Below are 26,572 nucleotides of genomic sequence, written 5' to 3'. Positions count from 1 at the left end.
CATGCCAGACAAGGTTTTAATCTCCAAATATTATTTTGCAGACAAAGTTTCAGGAAAACCATATGTATGAAAGGGGAAGGCTATATTGCTGTGTAATAATAGTTTTCATCCTAAGTGGTTTCAGGTTTCTGGGATATCTTTTAGAAGTAGCAGCAATATTTCCAAGAAATCTTGCATACTTTAAACCTAAAGCTTATATTGTCATTTTAGGGAATAACAAGACTGGTCCAAAACAAGCAAACAAAAATGTAACTGTTATTATGGTTCAAAAACTACTATCCGTTTTAGAACATAAAACTCTCAAAATCACTAAAAACATAAATAATAAAACATATTTGTATTTTTAAGATGCAGAACTATAAACAAATCAACAATTAATTGAATTAATTATAAATTCTATGCAAATTGCCCACTATCTCCAAAACCATGCATATTTTACTGTTTCCATAATCATCTAAAGAAGTGCAGAGGGGGAATTGACTTTGCACTTGGTATATCAGCATTTCTCCCTCCTAGAGCCCGAATTTAGAAGTATATAGCACCTATAAAAATTGCATGATGTATCTATATTGTGAAATACAGCCAATGCAGTGACCTAAAAAAAAGGCTTTGATTTGAATAATTGGTAATTCTACATTTCAATGGCAATATGCTTGTAGCATGCTGTTACAGCCCAATCCTATGCTCTCCGACGCTGCCAGGTGCAGTGATGGGCTACCGCTGCATCCAGCGGGGCCAGGGAGGCTGCCGGAGGTCTCCTCAGGAGAAGGGAACTCTTGTCCCCTTCTCCTGAGGAAAGCCCCAGGCCCCACAATGGGGCTACTCACATCTGCACCAGTTATTTTGCCAGCGCGGACAAGAGAAATCCAGAGTAGGGCTTTGCAGCCCAACGTGGGGGATAGAATCCATCGGAGGAGGCCTCTGCCAGAGAAACACTAGGGTAGAGTGTTTGACAAAGACTGAAAAAACCCAGGTTTGAATCCCTACCTTGTTGTGAAGTGGACTGGGTGACCCTGGGCCAGTAAGTATATCTCAACTTATTCTATTTAGAAAGTTATCACCTGGATTAAAGAGAGGTGGGAAAAATAATGTATACTGCCCTGACATTCTGGGAGGAAGAGTGGGATCTGAAAGTATTTAGTAAATAACTTAATGGGTCACATAATCACGTATCTTTCATTTTGATGGTGGGGGGGGGGTCACCAAATCAAGCATATATGTATTTCATTTCATTTAACCTATATTGGCATAAATAATATCCAATGGATGACAACAATATCAGTATTAAAAAAAAATGTACAATAAACTGAGGGATAAAATAGCCAAAGTTGAAACCATTCATTGTTCAGGATTACTATGTAGGGGAACATATGTTGAAAGCAATTTAAATGTGCAAAAATGTTTGCAAAATTACAAATGTAGATGCATTTTGATTCGTTTTGGCTCCAACATGCTATGGATGTGTCAAAACATTGTCTGTGAAAGACTGAGAAATCAGAGTCTGTTGTTAATTTATTTGTTTGTATTTAAATTCTAGTGGATGGAAGCGAAGGGTTCTTTATTATACTCAAAGGCTCTGCAAAACCACAGAATCTGTTTTACAAGAAAATGATCAGATCAAGTTTTGTTGTGTTTCCTGACAGGAGGTCTACATGTACACCATCCCATTCAATAATCCAAGTGTCGGTAAGTTACAGTAGGGTTTCTGCCATTGAGGCTGCAGTCTTAACCATGCTTTCCTGAGAGTAAGCCCTATTGAACATAATGGGACTTTCTTCTGAGTAGACCTGGTTAGGATTGTGCCCTAAGCAAACAGCAGCAATACAGATAATCTTCGCTTAATATCACTAATAGGTTCTTGGAAATTGCGACTTTAAGTGAAATGGCATATAACGAAACCAAATGTTTAGCATTGGCTAATTGATATGCAGGTTGAGTATCCCATAGCCGGAATGAACATAACATAAGAACAGCCCCACTGGATCAGGCCATAGGCCCATCTAGTCCAGCTTCCTGTATCTCACAGCGGCCCACCAAATGCCCCAGAGAGCACACCAGATAACAAGAGACCTCATCCTGGTGCCCTCCCTTGCATCTGGCATTCTGATGCTTGGGTCTGGAAGCATTCTGGATGTTGAATTTTTCTGGATTTCAGAATATGCAAAAAATACAAAGAATGAACCTCTACTACTTGCTGTATTTATTTAGCGAAGCTAATTTTTGGTGTGACAAAGTCTAATTTTCAATAGATTAAGCATTCCACCCCCTGCAATGCCCCTTAGCCACCTGCTTGGCTATGCTGTGCCTTCTGTGCAACCTGATGCCAGGGGTCATAGAACAACCAGCTTCCTGGTGCCACAGCATGCCTTGTGCTATGCTGGCCGGTGTGAAAAACAGTTAAAAAATGGTTTCGAAACATGTCAGTGCACTAAAAATTTCTAGGCACATATAATCTCAGGCACTTAATCTTGGGCGCAGCATGGCAGTGGCGAAGTCTTACTTTTCTACCTCACTGCCTCCCTTCTTCATGCCAGATCTTTGCAGAAATTCAAGTTTTGCTAGTGCCATGTCTAAGATTATTTTCTCAGTGCACTGCAGGCTGTGGTTTGGAGTCACTAATTACCCTCTAGTAACCAACTACACATTCCCGAACCTCCACAGATGCATACAGACCAATCAAATTCAGTGTCAAAGCAAATATTATCCTGAACACAACATTCCAAATGCCAGGATGGTAATGGTTTGGGAATTGGACTTAGAACTGGAAGATGCAGTTTCAAATTCCTAATTTGCCATGAAGCCATGAAGCTATATTAACCTATATTGGCATAAACAATATCCAATGGATGACAACAATATCAGTATTAAAAAAATACTGTCATTTAAGTCATTTAGGGTGACCTAAATGTGAAAAATAAAGAGGTGCCTTTTTCAGTGAAAGAAACCTAAAATCTCTCAGATGCCTTGAATCCAAAGTGGTACTGAATAGTTATCACAGTGAGAACACAGAGATTGGATAGATAATTTTAGTTAAACAATATTGAGTGTTTAGATAAATTTAAATTTTTATAATGGCAAATATGATAGCCTTCGTATTGAAGATTATTGTGTTTTTTCAGTTTGATTGCTTTTCTTTTTTTTTTCAATAATGCATGTTGTAATCTAGGGCCATAGCCTCACTTGTAACCTGTTTAGTACCTGCCCAAAGTCTAACCCATTTTCTTACCTGTATCAGTAATAAATAAATAAAATACTTAATTAAAAAAAATGAATAGTTATCACAGAAACTGGTGGTTTTCAAAATTAATTTGGTAATGACTCAAAAATAAGTGGTTCACCAATCATGGTACTGTGTGGCTGGCAAGAAAAAGCCTCTGTTTCTTCCAACTCCAGACAGGCAGGCAAGTGACTGTAGCTTTATTCAAAGATCTGAGAACCTGTGTAGTCACACAGTGTGGCGGATGAACGGAGTTGAATGTTGTCTTGGGAGAGTTAGAACCGAAAAAAGAAAATATTTCTTTACCCAGTGTGTAATTAGCCTGTGGAACACCTTGCCACATGATGTGGTGATGCCATCTGGCCTAGATGCCTTTGAAAGGGGTTTAAGTCCATCACAGATTACAAACCATGATGTGTATGTGCAACCTCCTGATTTTAGAAGTAGGCTACATCAGAATGCCAGGGGCAAGGGAGTAACAACAGAATGCAGGTGTCTTGTTGTCTTGTGTGTTCCCTGAGGCATTTGGTGGGCCACTGTGAGGTGCAGGAAGCTAGACTAGGTGGGCCTTTGGCCTGACCCAGCAGGACTCTTCTTATGTTCTTAGCTTACCGCATCCACACCTTCTGTTCTTTGTGCTGGCACCAACAGGGTTGTGCACTCTTTTCATTGACACTCCTGGCTGGTGCGCTGGTGCAGTCCACCAGCCCTGATAAGATTGGACCAAAAGTCTATCAAATCCATATTTCTGTTTCTAGTGAACCAGATGCTCATGGAACTGTACAGGCAGAGCATGGGAAGAGATGACTACTACCTTTTGTTGTTTACCCACTCACGTCTGTTTTCAAAGGTATTCTGGCTCTGAACATGGAAGTTGCATTAAACTATCATGGTTTTGATAGACCTACTGTCTGAATTTGTATGATCTTTTTCTGTATCCATTGAGAAATGTTGCAAATACTCAACTAAGGAAGCTTGAAATATTTAATCCTCTGCTTCACTACTTGTGAGCAGAATCAAGCATGAGGCTCTTCACAAAAGTTTGAGTCCTTGTGAATGAATCAACTGCTTGCAAAGGTTCTTTTTCCTGCAAACCATGTGAGTCGTTCAGGCCTGCAAAAGTTCAACCTTTAGTCGGTGTATTTGACATTTGCGAGAGATTGAATTGATGGTTTGCAAACATTTGAGTTTTTTGTAGACGTTTGCTTAGAACATGCACAAAAATCTGACTCAAGTTCTGGTTGAGTACTTCAATTCTTGTGCATCCCTAATGATTATAAGGTGGAGCAGATAGGATTGGGTTGCTGTATAGGAAAGCCCTGATTCTATACAGATGGACATATTTGGAGACCATTGGTTTGAGCAGGAATAAAAAAGTATTAATCTTTCCATGCATCAATTTTGTATGCAGGTAACACCATCATACTCTATCTTTTATCTTTAGACACCTTTTCTGATACTGTTGATATTATGTTAGAAGATGGGAGCTATACAGAAACCTCTGTTTTGCCCAAGCCTTATCAGTGCCAGGGATAATGTAAAAGCTGGAATCTTTTTCCTGTGTTCAATTCCTTTGTGTGCTGAATTGTTCTGATTGGCATGAAGAGGTTGGAGGAAGTTGTTTGATTTTTGTGAGACTGGTGTTGTCGTTTACAATCACTTACAATGAGCCGATATCAACCAGCGAGAATTGATGCCACTGGGCTTACCTTTCAAGCATTTAAAACTATTGTGTCTCATACAGGGTCTTATCCAAACAAACAGTGAATGAATTCCAATGCCTCCCGGATGCAGGAGCTAATGTCTCACAAAGAGAGGGTCATTGAGAATTCTTTGCGCTAGCTTGCCAGAATAAAATAGCCGACCTTGGGCAAGAATGACAGGGAGAAAAGATTAATTCTTCCTTATTCTTTCTTTCTAAATTGGATCTTTCTTACAGATTGCCAGAGGTGTGCCAGAGCTGTTTTCTAAGAATCAAAAGAAAAGTCCATTTTTAATGTGTTGCCCGGTGACAGCTCTAGTTGAAGTTTTTTTTCACTGTAGGCATACTAGTTATCTAATCCAGCCACAGTATAGGGCATTTAATTGTCTCAATGAGAATGACTGCTGTTCTGGGCAACTATTTTATGAAACCATGTGCAGGATTGACAGAGCTTATTGCGAGGAAGTTATCTTTGATTACTACTGCCAGGTAGACACACACAAGTGCAAGAACAAGGGGCCGAAAAGAATACTAATCTTTTCTGAAGTTTTGCTTCATTGCTTGTTTCCCTGCCGCATAAAAAGCAACAGTGATCAGTTTCATAAAATAACATTTTAAAATTCCCTTCACCAAGAATGCTTGTCTGCTATATTGTCTGAAGAAAAATCCTCTGAACAACTCCTGACCTCCAGAATGTAGACTTTTATCATGGAAATGCTGGTATTTCTTTAAAGGCAAGGAAATGGTGGTAGCTTTTGGTATGGAAATACAGTACACTTGTGAGGGGCCATTTCTACAGCAAACAATTTTCATTCTTTGCCATTCTCAGGAAACTGTTGCCATTTTCAGGAATAATTGATTAGATTATTAATTAATAATAATTATAATATTAATTATAATAATTAATTATTCTCTAACTCTGTCTTTCTGCTAGCTACCTCATCCTGCAGAACTGTGCCACAAAATCATTTGGATGTCCTAGGCAGCATCACTTAACTGCAATTTTCTAGGTTTCTTAGGGCTACTTTACCCTGCTGTCCATCAAAGACCATATGTACATAACTCTGTGTAGGGGAGGATGTGTACATAGCAAGAGAGAAGATGTCTATGTAATAATACTCCCTCAAAACTCTAATGACCATGTTGAGGTCATGTTATTTTGGGTGGCCAACATATTTTTTCCCAGAGTTTTGATACGCATCTTGAATACCATTAGAGTTGACTCCATTCAGTGATATTTCTAAAACCTTTCTCTCGGCTGCTCTTTACTCCATCTGGGCATGCCTAGATGTGTAGAACCCCCCTGAGAAATTTCCCATGTGTCAGAGAAACTCTTTCAGCTTCCCTAGAAAATTATCAGGTGTTTCTCCTTGTGAAGCACTAGGAAACACATTCTTGAGTTTCATTTTTTCAAAATATTGATGCTCACGCCCACTTAACATCAAATGGGAAAATGGGGCAAACCACAATCTTAGGAGAAACTATGCTGGAGTTCATTGCTTGACTTTGCAGGCATGTGCTGAATATAAGGAGAGAAGAGGGAGCTCATAGATGCATAGCCAAGGAGCGCATTGGCACGTGGTGTATGGCTAGCCAGAGCGTTTGTTTGTGTCATGAATTGGTGGTAATGGGCTTTTTTGATCAGCCATATTGCATTGCCCTTGTGGATATGTGCATGGTGCACATGCTACACTAACACTGCTGTCAGCTCTTCCAGTGAGATGAGCTGGACTCCTGAATTTGTGTTAATGTAGGTTTGCAACCTTAACCACTGCTTCAAAATAAATGTACCACGTCCTAATCCGCCAGTCTTTCTAGCTTAATATTAGCAAAAGGCTTGGATTTCTTGAATGAAACAGATAATTTATCTGCAGTGTATTCTATTTCCAGTGGTGAATGTCTTCCGCTCCTTTCCCCTTCATGACCCAGTGAATGGCCTGGGTCCCTTTACTTCCTTCAGGAGAATAAGTTCTGCTGAGATGAATGGAGCTTAACATATGAGTAAAGAGATTTTGAACTGGGGTGCCAGACACATTACATTTGTGAAGGCAACTATGGGCCCAATCCTATCCAATTTTCCAGCACCAATGCATCTGGGAACAACATTCCCTTACCTGAAGGAGGCTTCTGTGACTGCCCCTCCACCACAGAATGAAGTGCACACCCTTTTGGCCTGGTTGCATGAGCGCTGGAAAGTTGAATAGGATTGGGCCCATAGTCTAAAGGCACCCCCCTTTCTTTTTTACTATTTGTGGCAGTTTTGATCTATTCTGCACATTAATTAAATGATAGGAAAAGCGCAGTAGCTACATGGTGCCTCAATGTGCATTCTGTAAGATAATAAAGCTAAATTAGGAAGACAGGAGAGAAAAATAGTTTTCAGTAAATATTGTAAATCAGTTACACACAGAAAGGACAACGATAAAACCTGCCAATAAATCTATTGCTAGAATGCAGCACATCTGAAAACATTAGATATGTAAGTAATTCATCTCTGAATGGACCTGACACTTTAAATATATATAAAGTGTGAATTACTTTTCCTAGTCTGAATGCTCTCCGACTACAAAAATGTAACTGTGTGTGCAACATGCTTATAGAGGCCAATTGTACATTCTCTTCTGATAGCATGGAGGGTCTTCTAACAAGGGCTTCTAACATTCTAAATTCTACGTAACAAGGGTTGCGCTGCCTGTAATGACAGCGGAACACTGTTCCACTGTCATAAAATGGCTTTCAGCTACCATTTTGAGAGCACCACTGCAAACAGTGGCAATGCTGAAGGCTTGCCACCAGACTTGGCTGTCCCCATCAGTTAGGGCACTAGTTAGAATTGGGCCCTCAGTTAGATATAGATAGGGAGAATCAACCTGATCTGTTTTGGGGACCAGTTTCTATAACTGGGGTCTGAGATAAATGGCAATGTGGGAATGGGGCAGGGCTGGAAAAAAAATCTTTGTCTCCTTTACCCTCCCTTCTAGTCTTTCTCCCAAAATTGTTCCTCCACATGGTTCCATAAATGCTAGTTTGCTCCAAGGAGTAGACAGAAAGAAAGCCCGTGGTTTGAACTGGCTACTGAAAAGGCACTTTTCCATGGAAGAGTCTGGTCTCTGAAGCAGATTAGGCAACCCCCCCCCTCCCCATAACAAGAGAACTTCCATTTTGGACCACGTTCATCCAAACCAAAACTACCACAAGGCAACAGTTTAGGATTTCCATTGCTTTCTGGTGGGGGAGAAGGGATGGTGAAAATGAGAGGTATGGAAATGGAATGGTGGAAATGAGAGGTATTTGAATGTCATATGCACTTTAGAGACACCAAAGCACCAAACTCCCAGCTCTTTCAAAATGCTTGTATAAATACAGCTTAGTATTTTTTCTAGTGATTTTTGACTGTACAATGCACTTCACATGCACTATGGTGATACTGGCCTTGCAACAACCCTATAAGTAATGACCCAATGCTATCAGGCTGGTTGTGACATCCTAACAAGTTAGGATGTCATAAAGGCCTTACAGCATCACGTACATGGGCCGCTGGCAGCCATTTAGAAAACAAGCCTTGCTGAGGGAGAAGCAACCTTGCTTCTGTAAGGGTAAGTCTTGCCTCACAAACCTTTTAGAATTCTTTGAAAAGGTCAACAGGCATGTGGATGTGGGAGAACCCATGGACACTATATATCTGGACTTTCAGAAGGCGTTCAACACGGTCCCTCACCAAAGGCTACTGAAAAAACTCCACAGTCAGGGAATTAGAGGGCAGGTCCTCTCCTGGACTAAGACCTGGTTGAAGACCAGGAAACAGAGAGTGGGTGTCAATGGGCAATTTTCACAATGGAGAGAGGTGAAAAGCGGTGTGCCCCAAGGATCTGTCCTGGGACCGGTGCTTTTCAACCTCTTCATAAATGACCTGGAGACGGGTGAGCAGTGAGGTAGCTAAGTTTGCAGACGACACCAAACTTTTCTGAGTGGTGAAGACCAGAAGTGATTGTGAGGAGCTCCAGAAGGATCTCCCCAAACTGGCAGAATGGGCAGCAAAATGGCAGATGCGTTTCAATGTCAGTAAGTGTAAAGTCATGCACATTGCTGCAAAAAATCTAAACTTCACATATAGACTAATGGGTTCTGAGCTGTCTGTGACAGATCAGGAGAGAGATCTTGGGGTGGTGGTGGACAGCTCGATGATAATAATAATAATAATAATAATAATAATAATAATAATAATAATAATAACAGGTACTTATATATCGCCTTTCTTGGTCTTTATTCAAGACTTTATTCAAGGCGGTTTACATAGGCAGGCTTTATTTAAATCCCTATTAAATAGGGATTTTTACAATTTCAAAGAAGGTTCTTTCTTTCAAGAATGACTACATTCAAGGTGTTTCATTCCGATCTGGCTTCACATTCTGGCCTCCATCCTCCCACGCTCAGAGCAGATGGAATTGCTCGGCTTCAGCTTGTCAGCTGCTCCAAGGTCGCACGGTGCCGGTGGCCTCGAACTGGCGACCTTGTGGATGTTATCTTCAGGCAGACGGAGGCTCTACCCTCTAGACCAGACCTCCTGCCCAATGTCGACCCAATGTGCAGCTGCAGTGAAGAAGGACAATTCTATGCTTGGGATCATTAGAAAAAGTATTGAGAACAAAACGGCTAATATTATAATGCCATTGTACAAATTGATGGTAAGGCCACACCTGGAGTATTGCATCCAGTTCTGGTCGCCACACCTCAAAAAGGACATAGTGGAAATGGAAAAGGTGCAAAAGAGAGCGACTAAGATGATTACTGGGCTGGGACACCTTATGAGGAAAGGCTACAGTGTTTGGGCCTCTTCAGCCTAGAAAAGAGGCGCCTGAGGAGGGGACATGGTTGAGATATACAAAGTTATGCATGGGAAGGTTAAAGTGGATAGAGAGATGCTCTTTACACTCTTACGTAACAACAGAACCAGGGGACATCCACTAAAATTGAGTGTTGGAAGGGTTAGGACAGACAAAAGAAAGTATTGCTTTACTCAGCGTGTGGTTGGTCTGTGGAACTCCTTGCCACAGGATGTGGTGATGGCATCTGGCCTAGATGCCTTTAAAAGGGAATTGGACAAATTTCTGAAGGAAAAATCCATTACAAGTTACAAGCCATGATGTACATGTGCAACCTCCTGATTTTAGAAATGGGCTACTTCAGAATGCCAGATGCAAGGGAGGGCACCAGGATGCAGGTCTCTTGCTGTCTTGTGTGCTCCCTAGGGCATTTGGTGGGCCGCTGTGAGATACAGGAAGCTGGACTAGATGGGCCTATGGCCTGATCCAGTGGGGCTGTTCTTATGTTCATTTTGAATCTGCTTTCTGAAATGGCTGCAGTGGAGGTGGCCCTCTCTAGTACCTGCTCCACTCAGAAGTGCAGGTAAGCTGGCAGGGTGGACAGAATGGGGTATGGGTGAACGGAACATGGAGAGGAGGAAAGGTATCAGAGCAGGAGGAGGTGTATCCTGTCATATGTGACCTTTCCCAATATGCTGTCCCCTTCATCTCCCAACATGCCCCATTTGTCTCCTCAGACTTGCACCAGCTAAAGAGCTGGTGCAGTTCCCAGGAGACCCACTGGCAATTGAAGGGCTAATGGAGAGGTTAAGAGAAAATATTTTCCCTTGCTTCTCCCAAGTTCCAAGTCCTTTGCTTCTCCCAACCAGCCCCATAGCATGTAGCATAGCCTGTTTTGATGCGGCTGCATGCTATCACAGGGAAAAGGATGGATATGGGCTGTAAGTATTATCCCTATATTGCAGGTGAGAAGAATTTTCTACCTGGTAAATTCGTGGCATACGTGATATTTGAACCAGGGAAATCCTGACTTGCAGCTCAGTTCCTTAGCCACTATGCTATACAAACTGACTTGATATCAATATCAGCTCATGAAAAAAACTGAATTACAGAGCCCCAAAGGCCATCCATCATCCAAACAAATATGCTGTCTGCATGTATACATATGTGTTGGTTCATGTTTGCACTTTTTACAGACCACTGAGAATCCTCAGAAGCAAGTCTCAGGGATGTGGATTCAGCTTAGTTTGTATGGTTCCCTTTTCAAAACTCTCTTCATCTGAAAATCAGATGTTGCCTATGGAAATATACAGAAGACCCAGCTGATAGGTATCACTTTGGCAGAGATGTGCATGTAGAACAATATAGCAAGGACCTTAAGATATAATTTTCAGGGAACATAAATATTGTGTTACCTCACAATATATAATAACCCCTGCTAATTGGGTAAGAGGCACTTTATCAAGTGGGTGCTCCTTTTTTTAGCAGGGGGAGAGTAACTGGCCCACCTCACCCCAGCAATGTCTGTTCTAGTGGCTGTCTGCTGGTATTCCTTGGCATCTTTTTAGATTGTGAGCCCTTTTGGGACAGGGAGCCATTTAGTTATTTGATTTTTCTCTGTAAACCACTTTGTGAACTTTTAGTTGAAAAGCGGTATATAAATACTGTTAATAATAATAATAATAGTAATAATAATAATAATAATATAGAAATCAACCTATCAATTTATCCATATTCCAACAACAACAACAACAACTAGGTATTTATATACCGCATTTCTGGTCATCGGATTACTCCTCTGACTTTATTCAAGGCGGTTTACATAGGCAGGCATTTCTAAATCCCTCAAGGGGATTTTTACAAACATAGAGTTTCTCTCTTTCAAGAACCAACAACATTTCAGAATGGATCTTCCTGGTTTGGTCTCACTTCTGGCCTCTGGTTCTCCCACACAGGCTGACAAGCAGCTCCATCTCTCACATGGAGGGCAGCCAAGACGCTTCTTGCTCACACCAAGAGCAGGTGGAATCACTCAGCTGGGCTTGTCAGCTGCTTCAAGGTCTCGCCATTCTCAGCCCTTCAGGGAGCTACCAGTGTCCTCGAACTGGCGACCTTCTGTTGTTATCTTTGGGCTAACAGAGGCTCTACCCTCTAGACCAGACCTCCTGCCTCCATATTCCAGTAATGTGAAGGACGTTCATTAGTCTTGTTTATGTTATGTAATCATTATTTTAATTCCCTGATAAAAAGCAGAATGGAATGCTAGATTCTACTCAGTTTCTACTAGTAATTGCTTGTTTTTGAAAGCTTGGTGTAGGAAACTGCTTTGGGACTCTGGAACCCATTAAAAGAAGGCTGAAAACTGATATGCTAACAATTGTTACAGAGGACAACTGTGAATTTCTCAAAATCCCATGTACAGACTATATACGAGTAAGAGAGGTAAGCAAATCCTTTTACACAAATGTGCCTCTGACATGAACAAGACACTGTTGCTCCTTTTTAAAATAAAATTGGATAGTTAAGGATAAAGTGCTGTCATCTCTGGCCATTTGCTGTATTTCATATGGCTGCAGTGGAACTCTGATTTCAGGCTTCATCTCTAAACAACTCCTGATTGTGAATACAGCATACCCGGCTCAATGAGGAGGTCAGGCAGGAGGTTGGCAGCACTGAATCAAGCCCTTTCTGAACAGGAGTCAAACAGTACAAAATGAAAAGAAATTGGGCAAGCCCAATTAATGCCCTCCTGGCACCCGGGACCAAGGTCTGGTGCCATCTATCCCTCTTGTAGTACATGAAACACACTGGACATGAAACATACTGGATCTCTCTGGATGGTCCCTGCCAGCCTCTTAAGGCTCCTAAGCACAAGTCCTTTTCTTCATGTGCAAAACATGCTCTGGCTCCCCATGCCACCTGTTTATTTTCCCCCATTCCACCTTCCCGCAGCTTGACTTGATTTGCCCTTTCTCCCATTCCTCCATATTCCAGTTCGCCTCTTTTACCTGGCAGTTGGATTGGTCTCAACCAGGCAGCCTACCTCCCAGGACATCTGGTTGCCCCCCCCCCCATAGCATACAGCATGTGCTCTGCTGGTGGTGCTGCAGACTATGGACTGGCAGGGGATAGCACTGGGCTATAAGACCCATGGATGTCAAATGAGAGCTACTCCTTTGCAAGTGTTTATAGGATTGCCCCCTTAATCTACCCATTTACTTAGTCTCAGCAGGCCACCTGGTTGCCAGTGGGTCTCCTTGGACCCACACCAGCTATTTTGCTGGTGTAAATCCAAGGAGTGGCAGGGGATGTGTTGGGCCAGGAAAGAGGGAATAGCATCCTGGCATCTACTACCATTGTCCGGATACTTCCTGCACCCTCATAACATCCCCTGCCCTGATCCTGTTGCTGTTAGTGAAGCACAAAATAAATACCTTTATTTGTTGTTGAACAACATCTTATTTTCCATTATTTGGTTGAGTGTGCTTTTTGTCAGACAGTATGTGTTTTCTATAGCTCTCATCTATATAATTGAAAAGCAAAAAAATCCCCAGGTTTTTAAGTTATAAGATTGAGGTGTTAAGACCTTTTAATGTCTGATAGCTAAACGCTCTAAAAATACTACATGATAAGTGTTGTGAGTGGGAACCAAATCTTCTTAATCTCAGATCAGAACAACATCTCCTTAAGACCCCTTTTTGTTGCTTCACAATTCAAATGCTTTTGATTTGCTAAACAGCGGTTTACACTTCAAAGAATCTATGCCTCTTTGTTGAGACTTGCAGGGTGGACTCTGAATTCAGCGTATACTGCAAACACAGTTATAGGAAATGTAATTGAATGTACTTATTTTATTTTTTTAAGTAATCATTTTCTAAATAAGAAATGAAAATTCAAGAAAAGTATTTGATTTCATAAGAACATAAGAAATGTCACTCGAGGTTGACTGAAGCCTTTTCCACAACTGGATGTAGCCACAAGGCAGTGGAGGTTTGAGGTCAGAGTTTCCTTCTCTTAGATGAGCTGCTTTCCTAGGCTGACGAGTCCCATCTACCCGGTTTTGCACAGGTCATGGTTCAGGTCATGGTTCAGGTCATAACATAACATGGTTCAGGTCATAACACAGGTCATGGTTCAGGATGTGGACTCACCTCCCTGCATTACAATCTCTGCGTATGAACTGGAGGTTGTCCATGACTTTGTGTACCTTGGCTCAACGATCTCCGACACTCTTTCTCTCGATACTGAGCTAAACAAGCGCATTGGTAAAGCAGCTACCACGTTTTCCAGACTCACAAAGAGAGTCTGGTCCAACAAGAAGCTGACGGAATATACCAAGATTCAGGTCTACAGAGCTTGCATCCTGAGTACACTTCTGTACTGTAGCGAGTCGTGGACTCTTCGCTCACAACAGGAGAGGAAACTGAGCGCTTTCCACATGCGCTGCCTCCGACACATCCTCGGCATCACCTGGCAGGACAAAGTTCCAAACAACACAGTCCTGGAACGTGCTGGAATCCCTAGCATGTATTCACTGCTGAAACAGAGACGCCTGCGTTGGCTCGGTCATGTCGTGAGAATGGATGATGGCCGGATCCCAAAGGATCTCCTCTATGGAGAACTCGTGCAAGGAAAGCGCCCTACAGGTAGACCACAGCTGCGATACAAGGACATCTGCAAGAGAGATCTGAAGGCCTTAGGGATGGACCTCAACAAGTGGGAAACCCTGGCCTCTGAGCGGCCTGCTTGGAGGCAGGCTGTGCAGCATGGCCTTTCCCAGTTTGAAGAGACACTTGGCCAACAGTCTGAGGCTAAGAGGCAAAGAAGGAAGGCCCATAGCCAGGGAGACAGACCAGGGACAGACTGCACTTGCTCACGGTGTGGAAGGGATTGTCACTCCCAGATTGGCCTTTTCAGCCACACTAGACGCTGTTCCAGAACCACCTTTCAGAGCGCGATACCATAGTCTTTCGAGACTGAAGGTTGCCAATACAAGAAATGTCATGTTGGATCAGACCATTGACCAATCTGTCCAGAATCCTGGATTCCTGGGGGCTTGGTGGGCTGATTCTACCATGCTGTTGCTGTGGCAGCTACCCTGGCTGCCCATTCCATTCCATAAGGTTTGGGGAGAGTATGTGTGTGGGTGATATTATAACATCATTGCATGACCCCTGAACTTCCAGATGGCCAAGCTGCAGAAGATAAGCTGTGTACTGGCTGTCGCTCTTTGCCATAATGCCTCTGCATATAGTAACTGGACCCCTACTTGTTGCATCTTTTTACGTGCATATTAAATTCATGAGTACTGAACTAAATGATTAATAGGCGCAGATGACTGTTGTGCCAGAAAGGTTAGATGTAAGTACATAGGGCTGGTTAAGAAACTCTGCATTATCCATATTGTCAGATATACAACCACTGTTTCTATGACTTACAGACTCATGTCTTACACCAGTGATTCTCAACTTTTTTAGAGGCCCTAGAGGCTGCTGCCTGATTTGTGAATGCCTAGGAGTGTGGCTATAACAGTGATTGGGCAGCAGTGCCCCCATGACAGCTTGCTTAATTCTTGATCCATATGCTCTGTCACAAATCATCAAAAATTGGTTCATGACCCATAGTTTGGGTTCCGGACCCTCAGTTTGGGAACTGCTGTCTTAGACCATTTCTCACTTAACTCTGAACTTCCCTCCTTTTAGTCCCATCCCATATGTGGCCCAGCTGCCTGCTTGGTCTGTGTAAAATCACTCTGTGGAGCAATCAGTTTGTGTGAAGGGCCTTCCCATTCAGCTACATCATCATAACCCCCTCCCCCCCCAAAAGATGGCCACCCACATGGGAATGAGCATAAGATAAATGTTTGGGAGTATAAAGTCACAAATGGACCTTGTTCATAAGCCATGACTCATTCCTTTTTAATAATTACCATCTCCAAAATATTAATCAGTTAGGTTCTAATAGTACAATAATTTTGCAGTATTATGTGGGAAGCCTTTCTAAACATGAGCTTCACACTTCTCAGAACTAGATTTCCCCTGCTGGAACTTAAGAGGCAAATGTCCCATTTCTTTCCTGTTTTTCCCCTCTTATATTTGTTTGTTTGCTTTGTTTCTTTTTAGATATATCATTTATTGCTATTCTTGAGCATGAAACTCTCTTTTCAGGAAATAGCAAAGCGTGAAAAGCTTGCTAAAGAAGAATTAATCCGTGGCTCTCCATATTATCAAAACTGGCCTATGGTATTTATATTTCAGCTGACTGCTCAGTTAAAATGGGTGAAGTTTCCAACAGACCATGGTGAGTATTGTTTTGCTCTTAGCCATTCCTTCATTCTTGAAATGCAAGCTCCAGCATCAGCCTCTGATGCCCCTTTAGTGGAGGGGCTGTGGTCAGAGGTAGACATGTGCTTTGCATACAGAAGGTTTCAAGTTCACTCCCTGGTATCTCTGGGTAGAACTGAGAATAAGGCAGTTTTTATCTGTTCATGTTTTAAACATGCTTAAGGGCTTGCATGGGTCCAATGACATTTTTGTGGGGAAGCCTTATGTTAGACGATTTATGGTCCAATCCTCCCCCCCCCCCACTGTTGCATTGGCACTGAAATAGCTACTGTTGCATCCTGTGGTGGTGGTGGGCTGTTGACAAAGGGCCCCATCCTATCCAACTTTCCAGCAGCGGTGCAACCTCAACGCAGCCCCGAGGCAAGGGAACAAATGTTCCCATACCTTGAGGAGGCCTCTGTGACTGCCTCCCCACCATAGGATGCAGTGCATACCTCATTGGCACAGCAGCACCAGCAGTGGAAAATTGGATAGGATTGGGCCCAAAGTCTCCTCTGGATAAGGGAACAATTGTTCCTTTACCTGGGGTTTCCACAATGCAGTGGAGGGGGAGGGGTAGTCTACTAGCTAAGTAGTTGCTGCAAGTCTGCATGGATCTGCACCACAGGATTGGGCCCTCTAGGTCGGGCTGGCAAAAACGAAACAAAAACACAACCCTCTTTGAAACCATGCGAAGCCATGGCAAGTCAGTGTACTCAATACTGACCTTGATGAACCAATGAATTGATGCAATCTAAGGCATCTTCATGTTCACATATGCTTTTGGCTTAGTGTGTAAACAAGACAAACCTGGCCTACCTAGGTACAAATCTACAGTGCATGAAGGGTGGGTTCATTTGTCAATTACATGTGACATCAAGTGCAGGCTTGCCAAAAGATATTGCGTATATACATCCAGTTCTCCCTCTAGTTCTTGTAATAATAATAATAATAATAATAATAATAATAATACAGGTATTTATATACCGCCTTTCTTGGTCTTTATTCAAGACTTTATTCAAGGCAGTTTACACAGGCAGGCTGATTAAATCCCCGTAGGGATTTTTACAATTGAAAGAAGGTTCTATCTTTCAAGAACCACAACAGTCCAGGTGTTTCACTCTGATCTGGTTTCACATTCTGGCCTCCATCTTCCCACGTTCAGAGCAGATGTAATAGCTCGGCTTCAGCTTGTCAGCTGCTTCAAGGTCGCACGGTGCCGGTGGCCTCGAACTGGCGACCTTGTGGATGTTATCTTCAGGCAAATGGAGGCTCTACCCTCTAGACCAGACCTCCTGCCCTCCAGACCTCCTGCCCTCCTGTATGCCTCCTGTATACAACTTCTAGTTCCAGAAATATGTCACATAGCACCATGTCATACACTTTCCTGTTCCTTCCAAATGACAAGCAGTGGGGACCAAGTTGTGATGATGACACGCCCCCCCCCACTTCAAGAACTAAACATTATGGGGAGAACAGTGGGAACTGAATGCGGGGTTGTAATTCTAGGTGCCAACACTCATACCCTTCCCTGTTGACCTCACATCAACTGGGGTGTGTATGTATATGTATGGATGCATACATATTGACATATATAGAACTGCAGTGCAATGTTTTAATATCATTAAGGAAGGATTTCGCTAAATATTCCTGGAGACTATTTCATACATTTTCTGTTTCATTCTTATTTTTAAAAAAACCTGAATTATAAAACCTTCTATTTAACCAATTGATACTAGAATGAATTAGATGGGTAATCTGCATTGAAGCAGAAAAGCAATGACTTTATCAAACTCTTTTGATTAATTAATTGTTTAAAAATGCTTATTATCCCTTTCTTTGCCATGAGTGGTGCACAGTTTGATTATCTGATTGTGCCACAGCATGTGTCTCAATACTTAGCAGCGTTAGCTGATAAAAGCAGTTTTTTAAAAGCTAGCTAAATTCCATTTATTATCTGTTACCTAATCTCATTAGAAATCTTTTCCTCCCTTTTTTTGTTCATATGATTTATATAATTACTCTTTTGGCTGAGCCTGTTGAGATCATGGTTTTCAACTGCTTCCATTAACTGCTGGAACACAGATTTGTAAGAATAAGCAAATTGCAGTTCTGACAGGTACTATAAATTGATGTCTCTTGACTCTGCAGGATTTCAGAATGGTTTACATTGACATTCTGTTATTTATACAGTGTAGGTGGGGAGCCCCGGGGCTGACTTTCACATTACTTCTCTGAACAGGAAGGGTCGAATAAAAACAATACAAAGAGAAAAACCAGAAGAGAAACTCCTACAGTGTATATCTTGAGACATGCTTTAGCAAATCCACTTGTTCAGTCATGTTTCTTAATACCTGGGACTGTTTTGCTGTGTGCTACCACCCCCACTGCCTTGTAACATGGGAATCAATCCTTGAATAGTTACACCAATTGTCTCAGCCCAGTCTCTGCCCAGGTTGCAAAGTTGGTGCTCTAAAAGTGCATTTGCGAGGGAATGCGAACCTCAGACTCCTCCTTAATGGTGGATGTAGAAATTGGGACAAGCCAGTAGATTAATAGGGTTGTATGTCTCCTCTAAAGAATTCCTGACCAGTATCAGGGAGGACATCAGGAATGAGCTGGGCTGGATTCTTATCCATCAGAGGGCCCTCTTGGTCAGATTGTGTTAAGACACATGTAGTGTGCACATGGGGGAAATATATTTTGTGTGCTGAGTTCAATGTGCCAATGGCAAAACTCAGTGGACTAGCATACAAGGGAGACAAGAATAAAGCTGTAGCAATAGAGAATGTTTAATGTGGGGATAATAATATAATACTCTTATCCAGAATTCCGAAATACGGAATATTCCAAAATACAGAACTCTTTTGAGCACAAACGACTTTTGTTTTTGCTTTTTTGCCTAAAGAGATAAAATCACAAACTGTGCTCAATGCACAAACCTTGTTTTACACACAAAATTATTAAAAATTTTTTTTTATAAAATTACCTTCAGGTGTTGTGTATAAGTGGTATATGAAACATAAATGGATTTTGTGCTTAGACTTGGGCCCCATCCCCAAGATCCCTCGTTACATATATGCAACATGGAAAAATCCGATATCCAAAACACTTCTAATCCCAAGCATTTTGGATAAGGGATACCCAGCATATAATGGGAGAGGGGAATCAAAAATAAAATGTGATGCAATGTGTATTCAATCACTCACACAGCTAGGCCTTAAACTTAAGTGGGCGGTGGGTGCAGGATGGGTGGAAAAGGGAAGGGAGGTAGAGGATTGGGGCTGAGACCAGGGTGGGGAGGAGTGTTTTGAGGCCACAAAGGAGGCAGTATTGGCTGCAGCAGGTCCACCAATATCATATTCCCTTGCCCAGCTTCATTCCTCTGACCTGGGTCCAGTTGGACTTGTGCCAGCTGGTACAGATCCAAACAGACTCATCGGAGCAGTGGAGGCTTGCCGTGAGGCAAGGGAACAAACATTCCCTTACCTCAAAGAGGCCTCTGGGACCCAAAATTCCCCTGCAGGATGCAGCACACACTCCATTAGCCGTGCTGCATCAGAGCCAAGGTAGCTAGGTAAGATTGGCCTGCCCATCTCATTGAATTCAATGGGACTTACGCTCAGGAAACTGTGTATAGGATTGCAGCCCAAATGCATGTAACTTTCAAAGGTTTCAATCCTTTGCACACTTCTCTGTGAGTGGGTCCCATTGAATGTAATGGGTCCCACTTCTGAGTAGACATGCATAGCGATGTAAATTACCTGTCTTTCTGATTACACAAATTGGAGTTTCCTCATCGATTGAAACGATGCAATTTCTTAATGGGATGATATCATGAATTATTCTTAAGAAGTAACATCTCTAATTAAAAATGACAAAAAAGTTATCATTACTGTGCAGGCACAGGTGCAACGATGTTTGTTTACAAAAGAAATGTACTTTGTATGGAAACATGGACATGAATCAGGGCCACAGCCAACCTTCCATGCCAGATGGGGATGCCAAATTTTAGCTAAGGCTTCAAATACATGGAAAGGAACTCAGCAATCTCCTCAGAGCCAACATAAAGGGCCCACTCCTATCCAACTTTCTGGTGCTGATGCAGCCACAGTGCAGTGAGATAAGGGACCAGATGTTCCACTGGCATAGCTGCACCAGCACTGGAAAGTTGGATAGAATTGGGACCTTTAAAGTTAAACAAAAGGCTATTTAAAAGGTGACAGAGCAAGTACCTATGTCCACAGTAAAACTTGGGTGCCCAGCTCCTTAGGGTGCACCTAGTGCTTCTGTTCCACTCCTAGCATTCTGTTTCCTTCTTCCTTTCCATAGCCAAGCAGGTAGAAAGGAAGCAGTACAATTTTTCAGCCCTGGAAAAAAGAAGGAGGTGGTGCAGCTGCTTCATGTTTACTACAAGGTTATTGTTTGGGGCTCTCCTGCACTCAGTGCCAGCATCATATTTGTGGGGACCCTCAGCCCAGTGCCCTTGCAACCTCATTTATTTGGGGAGGCACCTGCTCTGACAGCTCCCACTTCTTTTTTCTATAATGCATTGCCCCACCATTGTGCCACTAGATGTGAAGGCAAAGGCTGCATTATAGGTAAAGGAAGATGATGGCCACTAGCGCATCTGCTAAGATTCGTTTGAGGCATTGCCACTGCTAAGGTAAGTCTTCCCCAAGGCCCTATGGGGGCTTATCTTAACAGCAGTGGTGGGGGTAGTTCAGAGCACTTTTCAGTAGCCACGATAGTGGCTACTTGGCAATCAGGACCTTTGGTGGCCCTTGACTCTTTTGGCCCTTAGTCAGTGGCCCAGTTGGAGAAGCCCTTGTTCTGTCCTGCTGACACTAGGTTTATGTGGAGAAGAGGTACCTGCATTTTTTGATGCCTACATTTTGTGGGGCAGAGCTCTGTGAGTGTTTAGGGCTGCATTGTATGTATCTTTGTGTCCTCATCCCTTACTATACTGGAGTGTTCCTGAAAAAAGTGGTACATATCTGACCATTTCAGAATATTAGTTCCAAGCAGACCTGCTATAGTATGCTCAGCTCTGATGTTTTGCATTTTTATTAAGTAGATCAGGGCGGGGGGCAGACATAGTCTGCCACATTCATCTTTCAGGCAGCTTCTTCAATATTTGTTCTACTGAGTTCACTGAGGACAGCATTTCATTGCCCACTTTGGAAATTTACAATCTTGTGATATTTAAGAACAGGTGTTTGCCTCATCGTCGTGGTTTCAATTTTTCCTTTTCTCTTGCTTGTGTGTGAGAGCAGTTCTACAGAGGTATCTAGTATTAGAGCATTATGTGCCTTTATTGAATAAAAATGCTTTTGGATGAAAAGTGCTGCTTAACTATAAAATATTATTGCACCTCACTCTACTTAATTGGGACAGCTGCTTTATTGTAAATCTCTCAGGAAGCTGGTTTAGCCTAATGATAGCTGACTGTTTATGACTGATTCTTCAGGGGCCCATATTAGCATAGGTTGTGAATAACATAGATTGATTTAGCACACACCCACTTAAATGGTGCTGAACAAGGTGGGCTTCTCAGATATGGCCTTGCAGGACAGATATGGGGAAAATCACATGAACAAATATATACTGCGCTTGCTTGCCCTTTTGCCTGGTTACCCGATTGCATGGTTGGGCAAACAAGGCAGAAAGCAAACAATAATGACATAATTGCCCTTGTATTTTGGAACAGTAATAGAAAAACAATTTGTTGGGGGCACTTCATGCAATCTTAGCAGGGCTGGTGTTGAATGGCAGAAGCAAAAGATTCAGGTGTCTTTCACCATAAGTCTGCCACTACCACTCTACAACCCCCCACAAACAGAGCTAAATCAATCTGTTTCCTGCTCGCTTTTAGGAAGCAGAAAACAGTATAATCCACTTCCTTACCATACTCCTTCCTCATGCAGTGTTTTCCAAAAACCTGAACTGCAGAACAAGTGCAGAAAAGGGCAGTAACATACCTACAGGGCGGCACAGCACTAAGTTTTGCAGGGCGCCTCAACGAGCCACGTAAGCTGACACCCCTCGCCATCAGAGTCATTCGCAGTGGTGAAAGCAAAGTGGAGGAGATGGCTTCGCTGCCACCACTGCAAGTGGCTCAGACAGTGAGAAGGAGAGGCAGCGTACAGGGTGCATTGAGGTGCCCTGCACAGTTTAGTGCTGCCCCCCCCCATTGGGGGGGGTACTGGACAAGAGACCGCATGAGGAGAAGCAAGGTGAATGGATAAGGAAGAGGATCACCTCTGTCCATGCCTAAAACAGCTTTCATGCATGGTCTCTTTAAAAAAAAAAAACAGGAAGTCCTGCACTTCCTGTTTTTGGAAGCAGACCATACAAGGAAGGAGTGAGGTTAGGAGATAAGGGGTTTTTTTCTGGAGTGGGAGGCACATGCATTTGCATGCATGCCACAGCAGAGGCAGGTTGGGGTGGTGTCCAGTCAGGCCATTCCTGATCATAGAATGAGAAAATTGCAGAATTAACTAGGCTACTCCCTTGTCCTACAGGCAGAGAATCCACCACTAGTTTACAGATCTATTTATGCAGTTCAGACCACATAGTTCCACAAGCAGAGAAGAAAAATTCAGATAATTTGAGCCGTTGCGTCAGGTCACATGTTGCTCCATATCTTGTGTTGTCTGATAGAATCAATATGACTCTGAACTTCTGAATGCTACTTTCAGTGGAACAATGGCAGAAGAAGGGTGTGCCTTTGTCTCCTGCTTATATGTGGAGACATCTTGCTGGCCATTGTAAATATCAGGATGCTGGACTAGACCAAGACTAGACTAGCAGAGCTGTTCTTATGTTTTCAGAGGGGAGAAAGGCTTAGTTATTTTGCCTATCCAGTTGCTGGAGACAAGCCAAGGATCTGCAATTCAATCCTTATGCCCGCTAATTCATGGTCTTTGGTTCCTTGTGAGTAGTATAAGGGACCCACCTTCTGTCAAAATACCAGAACCACGTGACCGGATGCGGAAACCCCTCTCCCCTCCCCACCCCCGGAAGCACATGACCGGATGCGGAAATACATCAGCAGAAACCACGTCCTGGAAGGGGTGGAGGGTGGGCATGTGACCCCTCTAGGAACTCCTCACGAGGTCCCTGACCACGTGGTGGAGGTTTCAGAACAGCAGGACCAGTGGGGAGGGTGGCACCCAACGGGCGCCATTTTCTGCACCGCCCCCTGGAAATGGGGTGCAATGTGACCTCTGTAGGAACTCCCCTCAGGACCCCGGACCAATAGGAGGGGGTTTTGGGGACCACGGGACCGCCTGCGTGGTGTGGAGGGTGGTCCCGAGGACATGCCAGGGCATGTCTGGACGAAGGGGAAATTTAAACCACTGGGGAAAGGGGAGAAGCCCTCTTTCTCTTGCAACCAGTCGAGACTTACCACAACAAACAAGCAAAAAAAAAAAAATGGAGAGACCCGTGGAACTTGACTTGCCAGAGTGTTTTGGACTGGGGAGACCCATGGAACTTGACTTGCCAGAGTGCTTTGGACTGGGGAGACCCATGGAACTTGACTTGCCAGAGTGCTTTGGACTGGGGAGACCCATGGAACTTGACTTACCAGATGGCTAGTGTTTTGGGATGACAATCAATTTTTGCATAGGTGAGAAAATGGGGGGAAAATAGGTGAGAACCTGCATAGGTGAGAAAATGGGGGGAAATGGCTTTTATATCACTCTACCTAGCAACGCATGCGCTAAGGTATTTCCTCAGAACACCAGCGCCTCTTTCACCACACAGCTGGCACGACCCCTGGAACTGACGGGGGACTGGGAAGTTGGATTAGCAGAAATACATTACCCACACAGCTGGAATACAATCACTGAGGATGCAACATTTGAAATTTCTAATGGGGTGAAGAAGTGGGTGTTATTTCTACAAAGGGGCTATTACGCATCCATACCAGAGCTGCTGGATTACATGAACAACGCCATGCAGGCCCGTTTGCTAGAAATGTGTAAGTAAGGGGGGGTTTAAGCCTGACCTTCCTGGCCACGGTGTCATAGTGCAGAACCATTTCTGGGGGGTCCTCGTGGGCCTGCATGGCGTACTTAGAAAACTGCTGCATGTCCACTAAATCTGCCTGCCATTGTGCATCCACTCCCGAGACAATAGTCTTGTTTCTTTTAAAAAGGACTCATGCCTGTTTGTGCAGTGTGTAAGCATCCTGTTCTGAAAGCCATGTGCTAACTTGTTTTCTGGTCAGTGATTTACTTTGCTTTTTAGCCTCCTGGTAGAGGGGGTTCAACCCTCCATAGCTCCCGACTGACCCTGGTGAATAATATATGCTCTTTAAAATTTGATCTGCCATGTTGTTCACTAGCACACACATGGACACAAGTGTCTGTTGTAAAATGTTTTTATTTACAGGTGATCCTTCTCCTTTTGCCACAACAGGTCATTCAGGGGCAAAGGCTTTTGCACGGTTGTCCTAGAGGCTCCCCAATAGACAGATTTTGGAAACTTCTAACCAGCTCATCTGTCTAGACAAAGAAAAAATGCTCTCAACACACAATATACACGATGGAATAGCAGGCCCCAATACATTGCCCCAAACTTCAGCCTCCATATATTTACTGGTGAAATGGGGCGACCGGGTCTTGCATCCCCCTCTAATTCTCGGCTTCCAGCCGCCGTGTGTACCCCAACAAGTGGGGGGATGCTTGCTTCTTCTTCTCCCAGTTCTAAAGCACGACTCCAGTATGTCACCCATTCTGGCGCTGTCATCCTGCGCTCCATTTCCTCCAACCTCTGGTTATAAAAAAATGTATAGTTGATCCATAAGCACAAACATCCACAGACCCCCCCCCTACACCCCCGTTATAAGCACACTTCCCATCACCCTTCTATGTCACAAGCACTTATTGTAAAGCGTGTATATTTACCATTGGTTTTGGCCAAAAGGGTCCTGCACCCATCTCTAATTCTTGGGATAAATCATTTTCCACACTGATGGGGTCAACAATTGTCTCATCTTCTGGCTCTAAAGCACGATTCCAATGTGTCAGCCATTCTGGTGCTGTTGTACTTTGCTCCATGTCCTCTGGCTCCTGGTTATAAAAATTGATTGTCGTCCCAAAATACTGGCCATCTGGTAAGTCAAGTTCCATGGGTCTCCCCAGTCCAAAGCACTCTGGCAAGTCAAGTTCCATGGGTCTCCCCAGTCCAAAGCACTCTGGCAAGTCAAGTTCCATGGGTCTCCCCAGTCCAGAACACTCTGGCAAGTCAAGTTCCACGGGTCTCTCCATTATTATTATTATTTTTTGCTTGTTTGTTGTGGTAAGTCTCGACTGGTTGCAAGAGAAAGAGGGCTTCTCCCCTTTCCCCAGTGGTTTAAATTTCCCCCTCGTCCAGACATGCCCTGACATGTCCTCGGGACCACCCTCCACACCACGCAGGCGGTCCCGTGGTCCCCAAAACCTCCTCCTATTGGTCCGGGGTCCTGAGGGGAGTTCCTACAGGGGTCACATGGCACCCCATTTCCAGGGGGCGGTGCAGAAAATGGCGCCCGTTGGGTGCCACCCTCCCCACTGGTCCTGCCGTTCTGAAACCTCCACCACGTGGTCAGGGACCTCGTGAGGAGTTCCTAGAGGGGTCACATGCCCACCCTCCACCCCTTCCAGGGCGTGGTTTCCGCTGACGTATTTCCGCATCCGGTCACGTGCTTCCGGGGGTGGGGTGGGGAGAGGGGTTTCCGCATCCGGTCACGTGGTTCCGGTATTTTAACAGAAGGTGGGTCCCTTATACTACTCTTGTGTGTGTTCCTCACATCATTACCTTACTTTCAGAAAGATAACATGGTTACTGTGCAGAACACTTTGTAGGAGGAGCCATGACCCTGCATACTTCAAGTGACAGATGATGACATGGTGTACTCTTTTTCATATTCATATTTGCTGTATCTATCACAAATATTTACAGCTGTAGAATCAGTTTCAAATGTGCAGCAAATCGTTGCTTCATTTAAGCTGAGACAAAAATGTTGCCACATCAGGCACTGACCAGAGATTCCTAGAGAGGAAGCCGATAATTGGAGGTTAAGCTCCAGCATGGTTTTTTTTTTTTAAACTTCATTTAGAGATTACAAGCCAGAGGCAGCCAGTTGCATCACCACATAGGTTTAATCCAACATCCGATTACTTTTGCTTCTAAAACATGCACTTCATTTCCAGTAGGAGTTAATCTGATCTAAGCTTCCAGCTAATAGATCATCACCTGGTCGGCTGAAAGGTTGTGTTCACAACAAACGTTTGGGGAATTATATATTTCCATTGACTCAGAAGACAAGTTCAAAATAAGGGGCAGGAGATGGAGAACATGACTAGAATTCATGAACTGCTTTAAAGCATTTTCTTCCTTTTTTGTGTGATACAGTCGCTTTGTTTGCAGTTTCACTCTGCTGCACACCAGAGAGTGGTCAGTGTTGCAGGCAGCACCCTGATAACTGCATGTGATCTTGATGCTGGGAAGGCTGGAG

The 26,572-nt window shown here is 43.4% G+C and overlaps 1 protein-coding gene across 1 annotated transcript in view; it reads left to right on the top strand.

Annotated features, from left to right (window-relative positions):
* CNBD1 (cyclic nucleotide binding domain containing 1) overlaps window positions 1–26,572 on the top strand; it is a 172,018-nt gene that overhangs the window by 83,429 nt on the left and 62,017 nt on the right. Inside the window, exons 6-8 of the mRNA XM_066624400.1 lie at window positions 1,538–1,686; window positions 12,050–12,184; window positions 15,910–16,042. Of these exons, the coding sequence (XP_066480497.1) occupies window positions 1,538–1,686; window positions 12,050–12,184; window positions 15,910–16,042 (417 nt within the window). The remainder of the gene's footprint in view (window positions 1–1,537; window positions 1,687–12,049; window positions 12,185–15,909; window positions 16,043–26,572) is intronic.

This window comes from Tiliqua scincoides, chromosome 4 (genome assembly GCF_035046505.1).
Source record: "Tiliqua scincoides isolate rTilSci1 chromosome 4, rTilSci1.hap2, whole genome shotgun sequence".
Taxonomy (NCBI): domain Eukaryota; kingdom Metazoa; phylum Chordata; class Lepidosauria; order Squamata; family Scincidae; genus Tiliqua; species Tiliqua scincoides.
The sequence above is the reverse complement of the archived record's forward strand: the minus strand, read 5'-3'. Positions and strand labels throughout refer to the sequence as shown.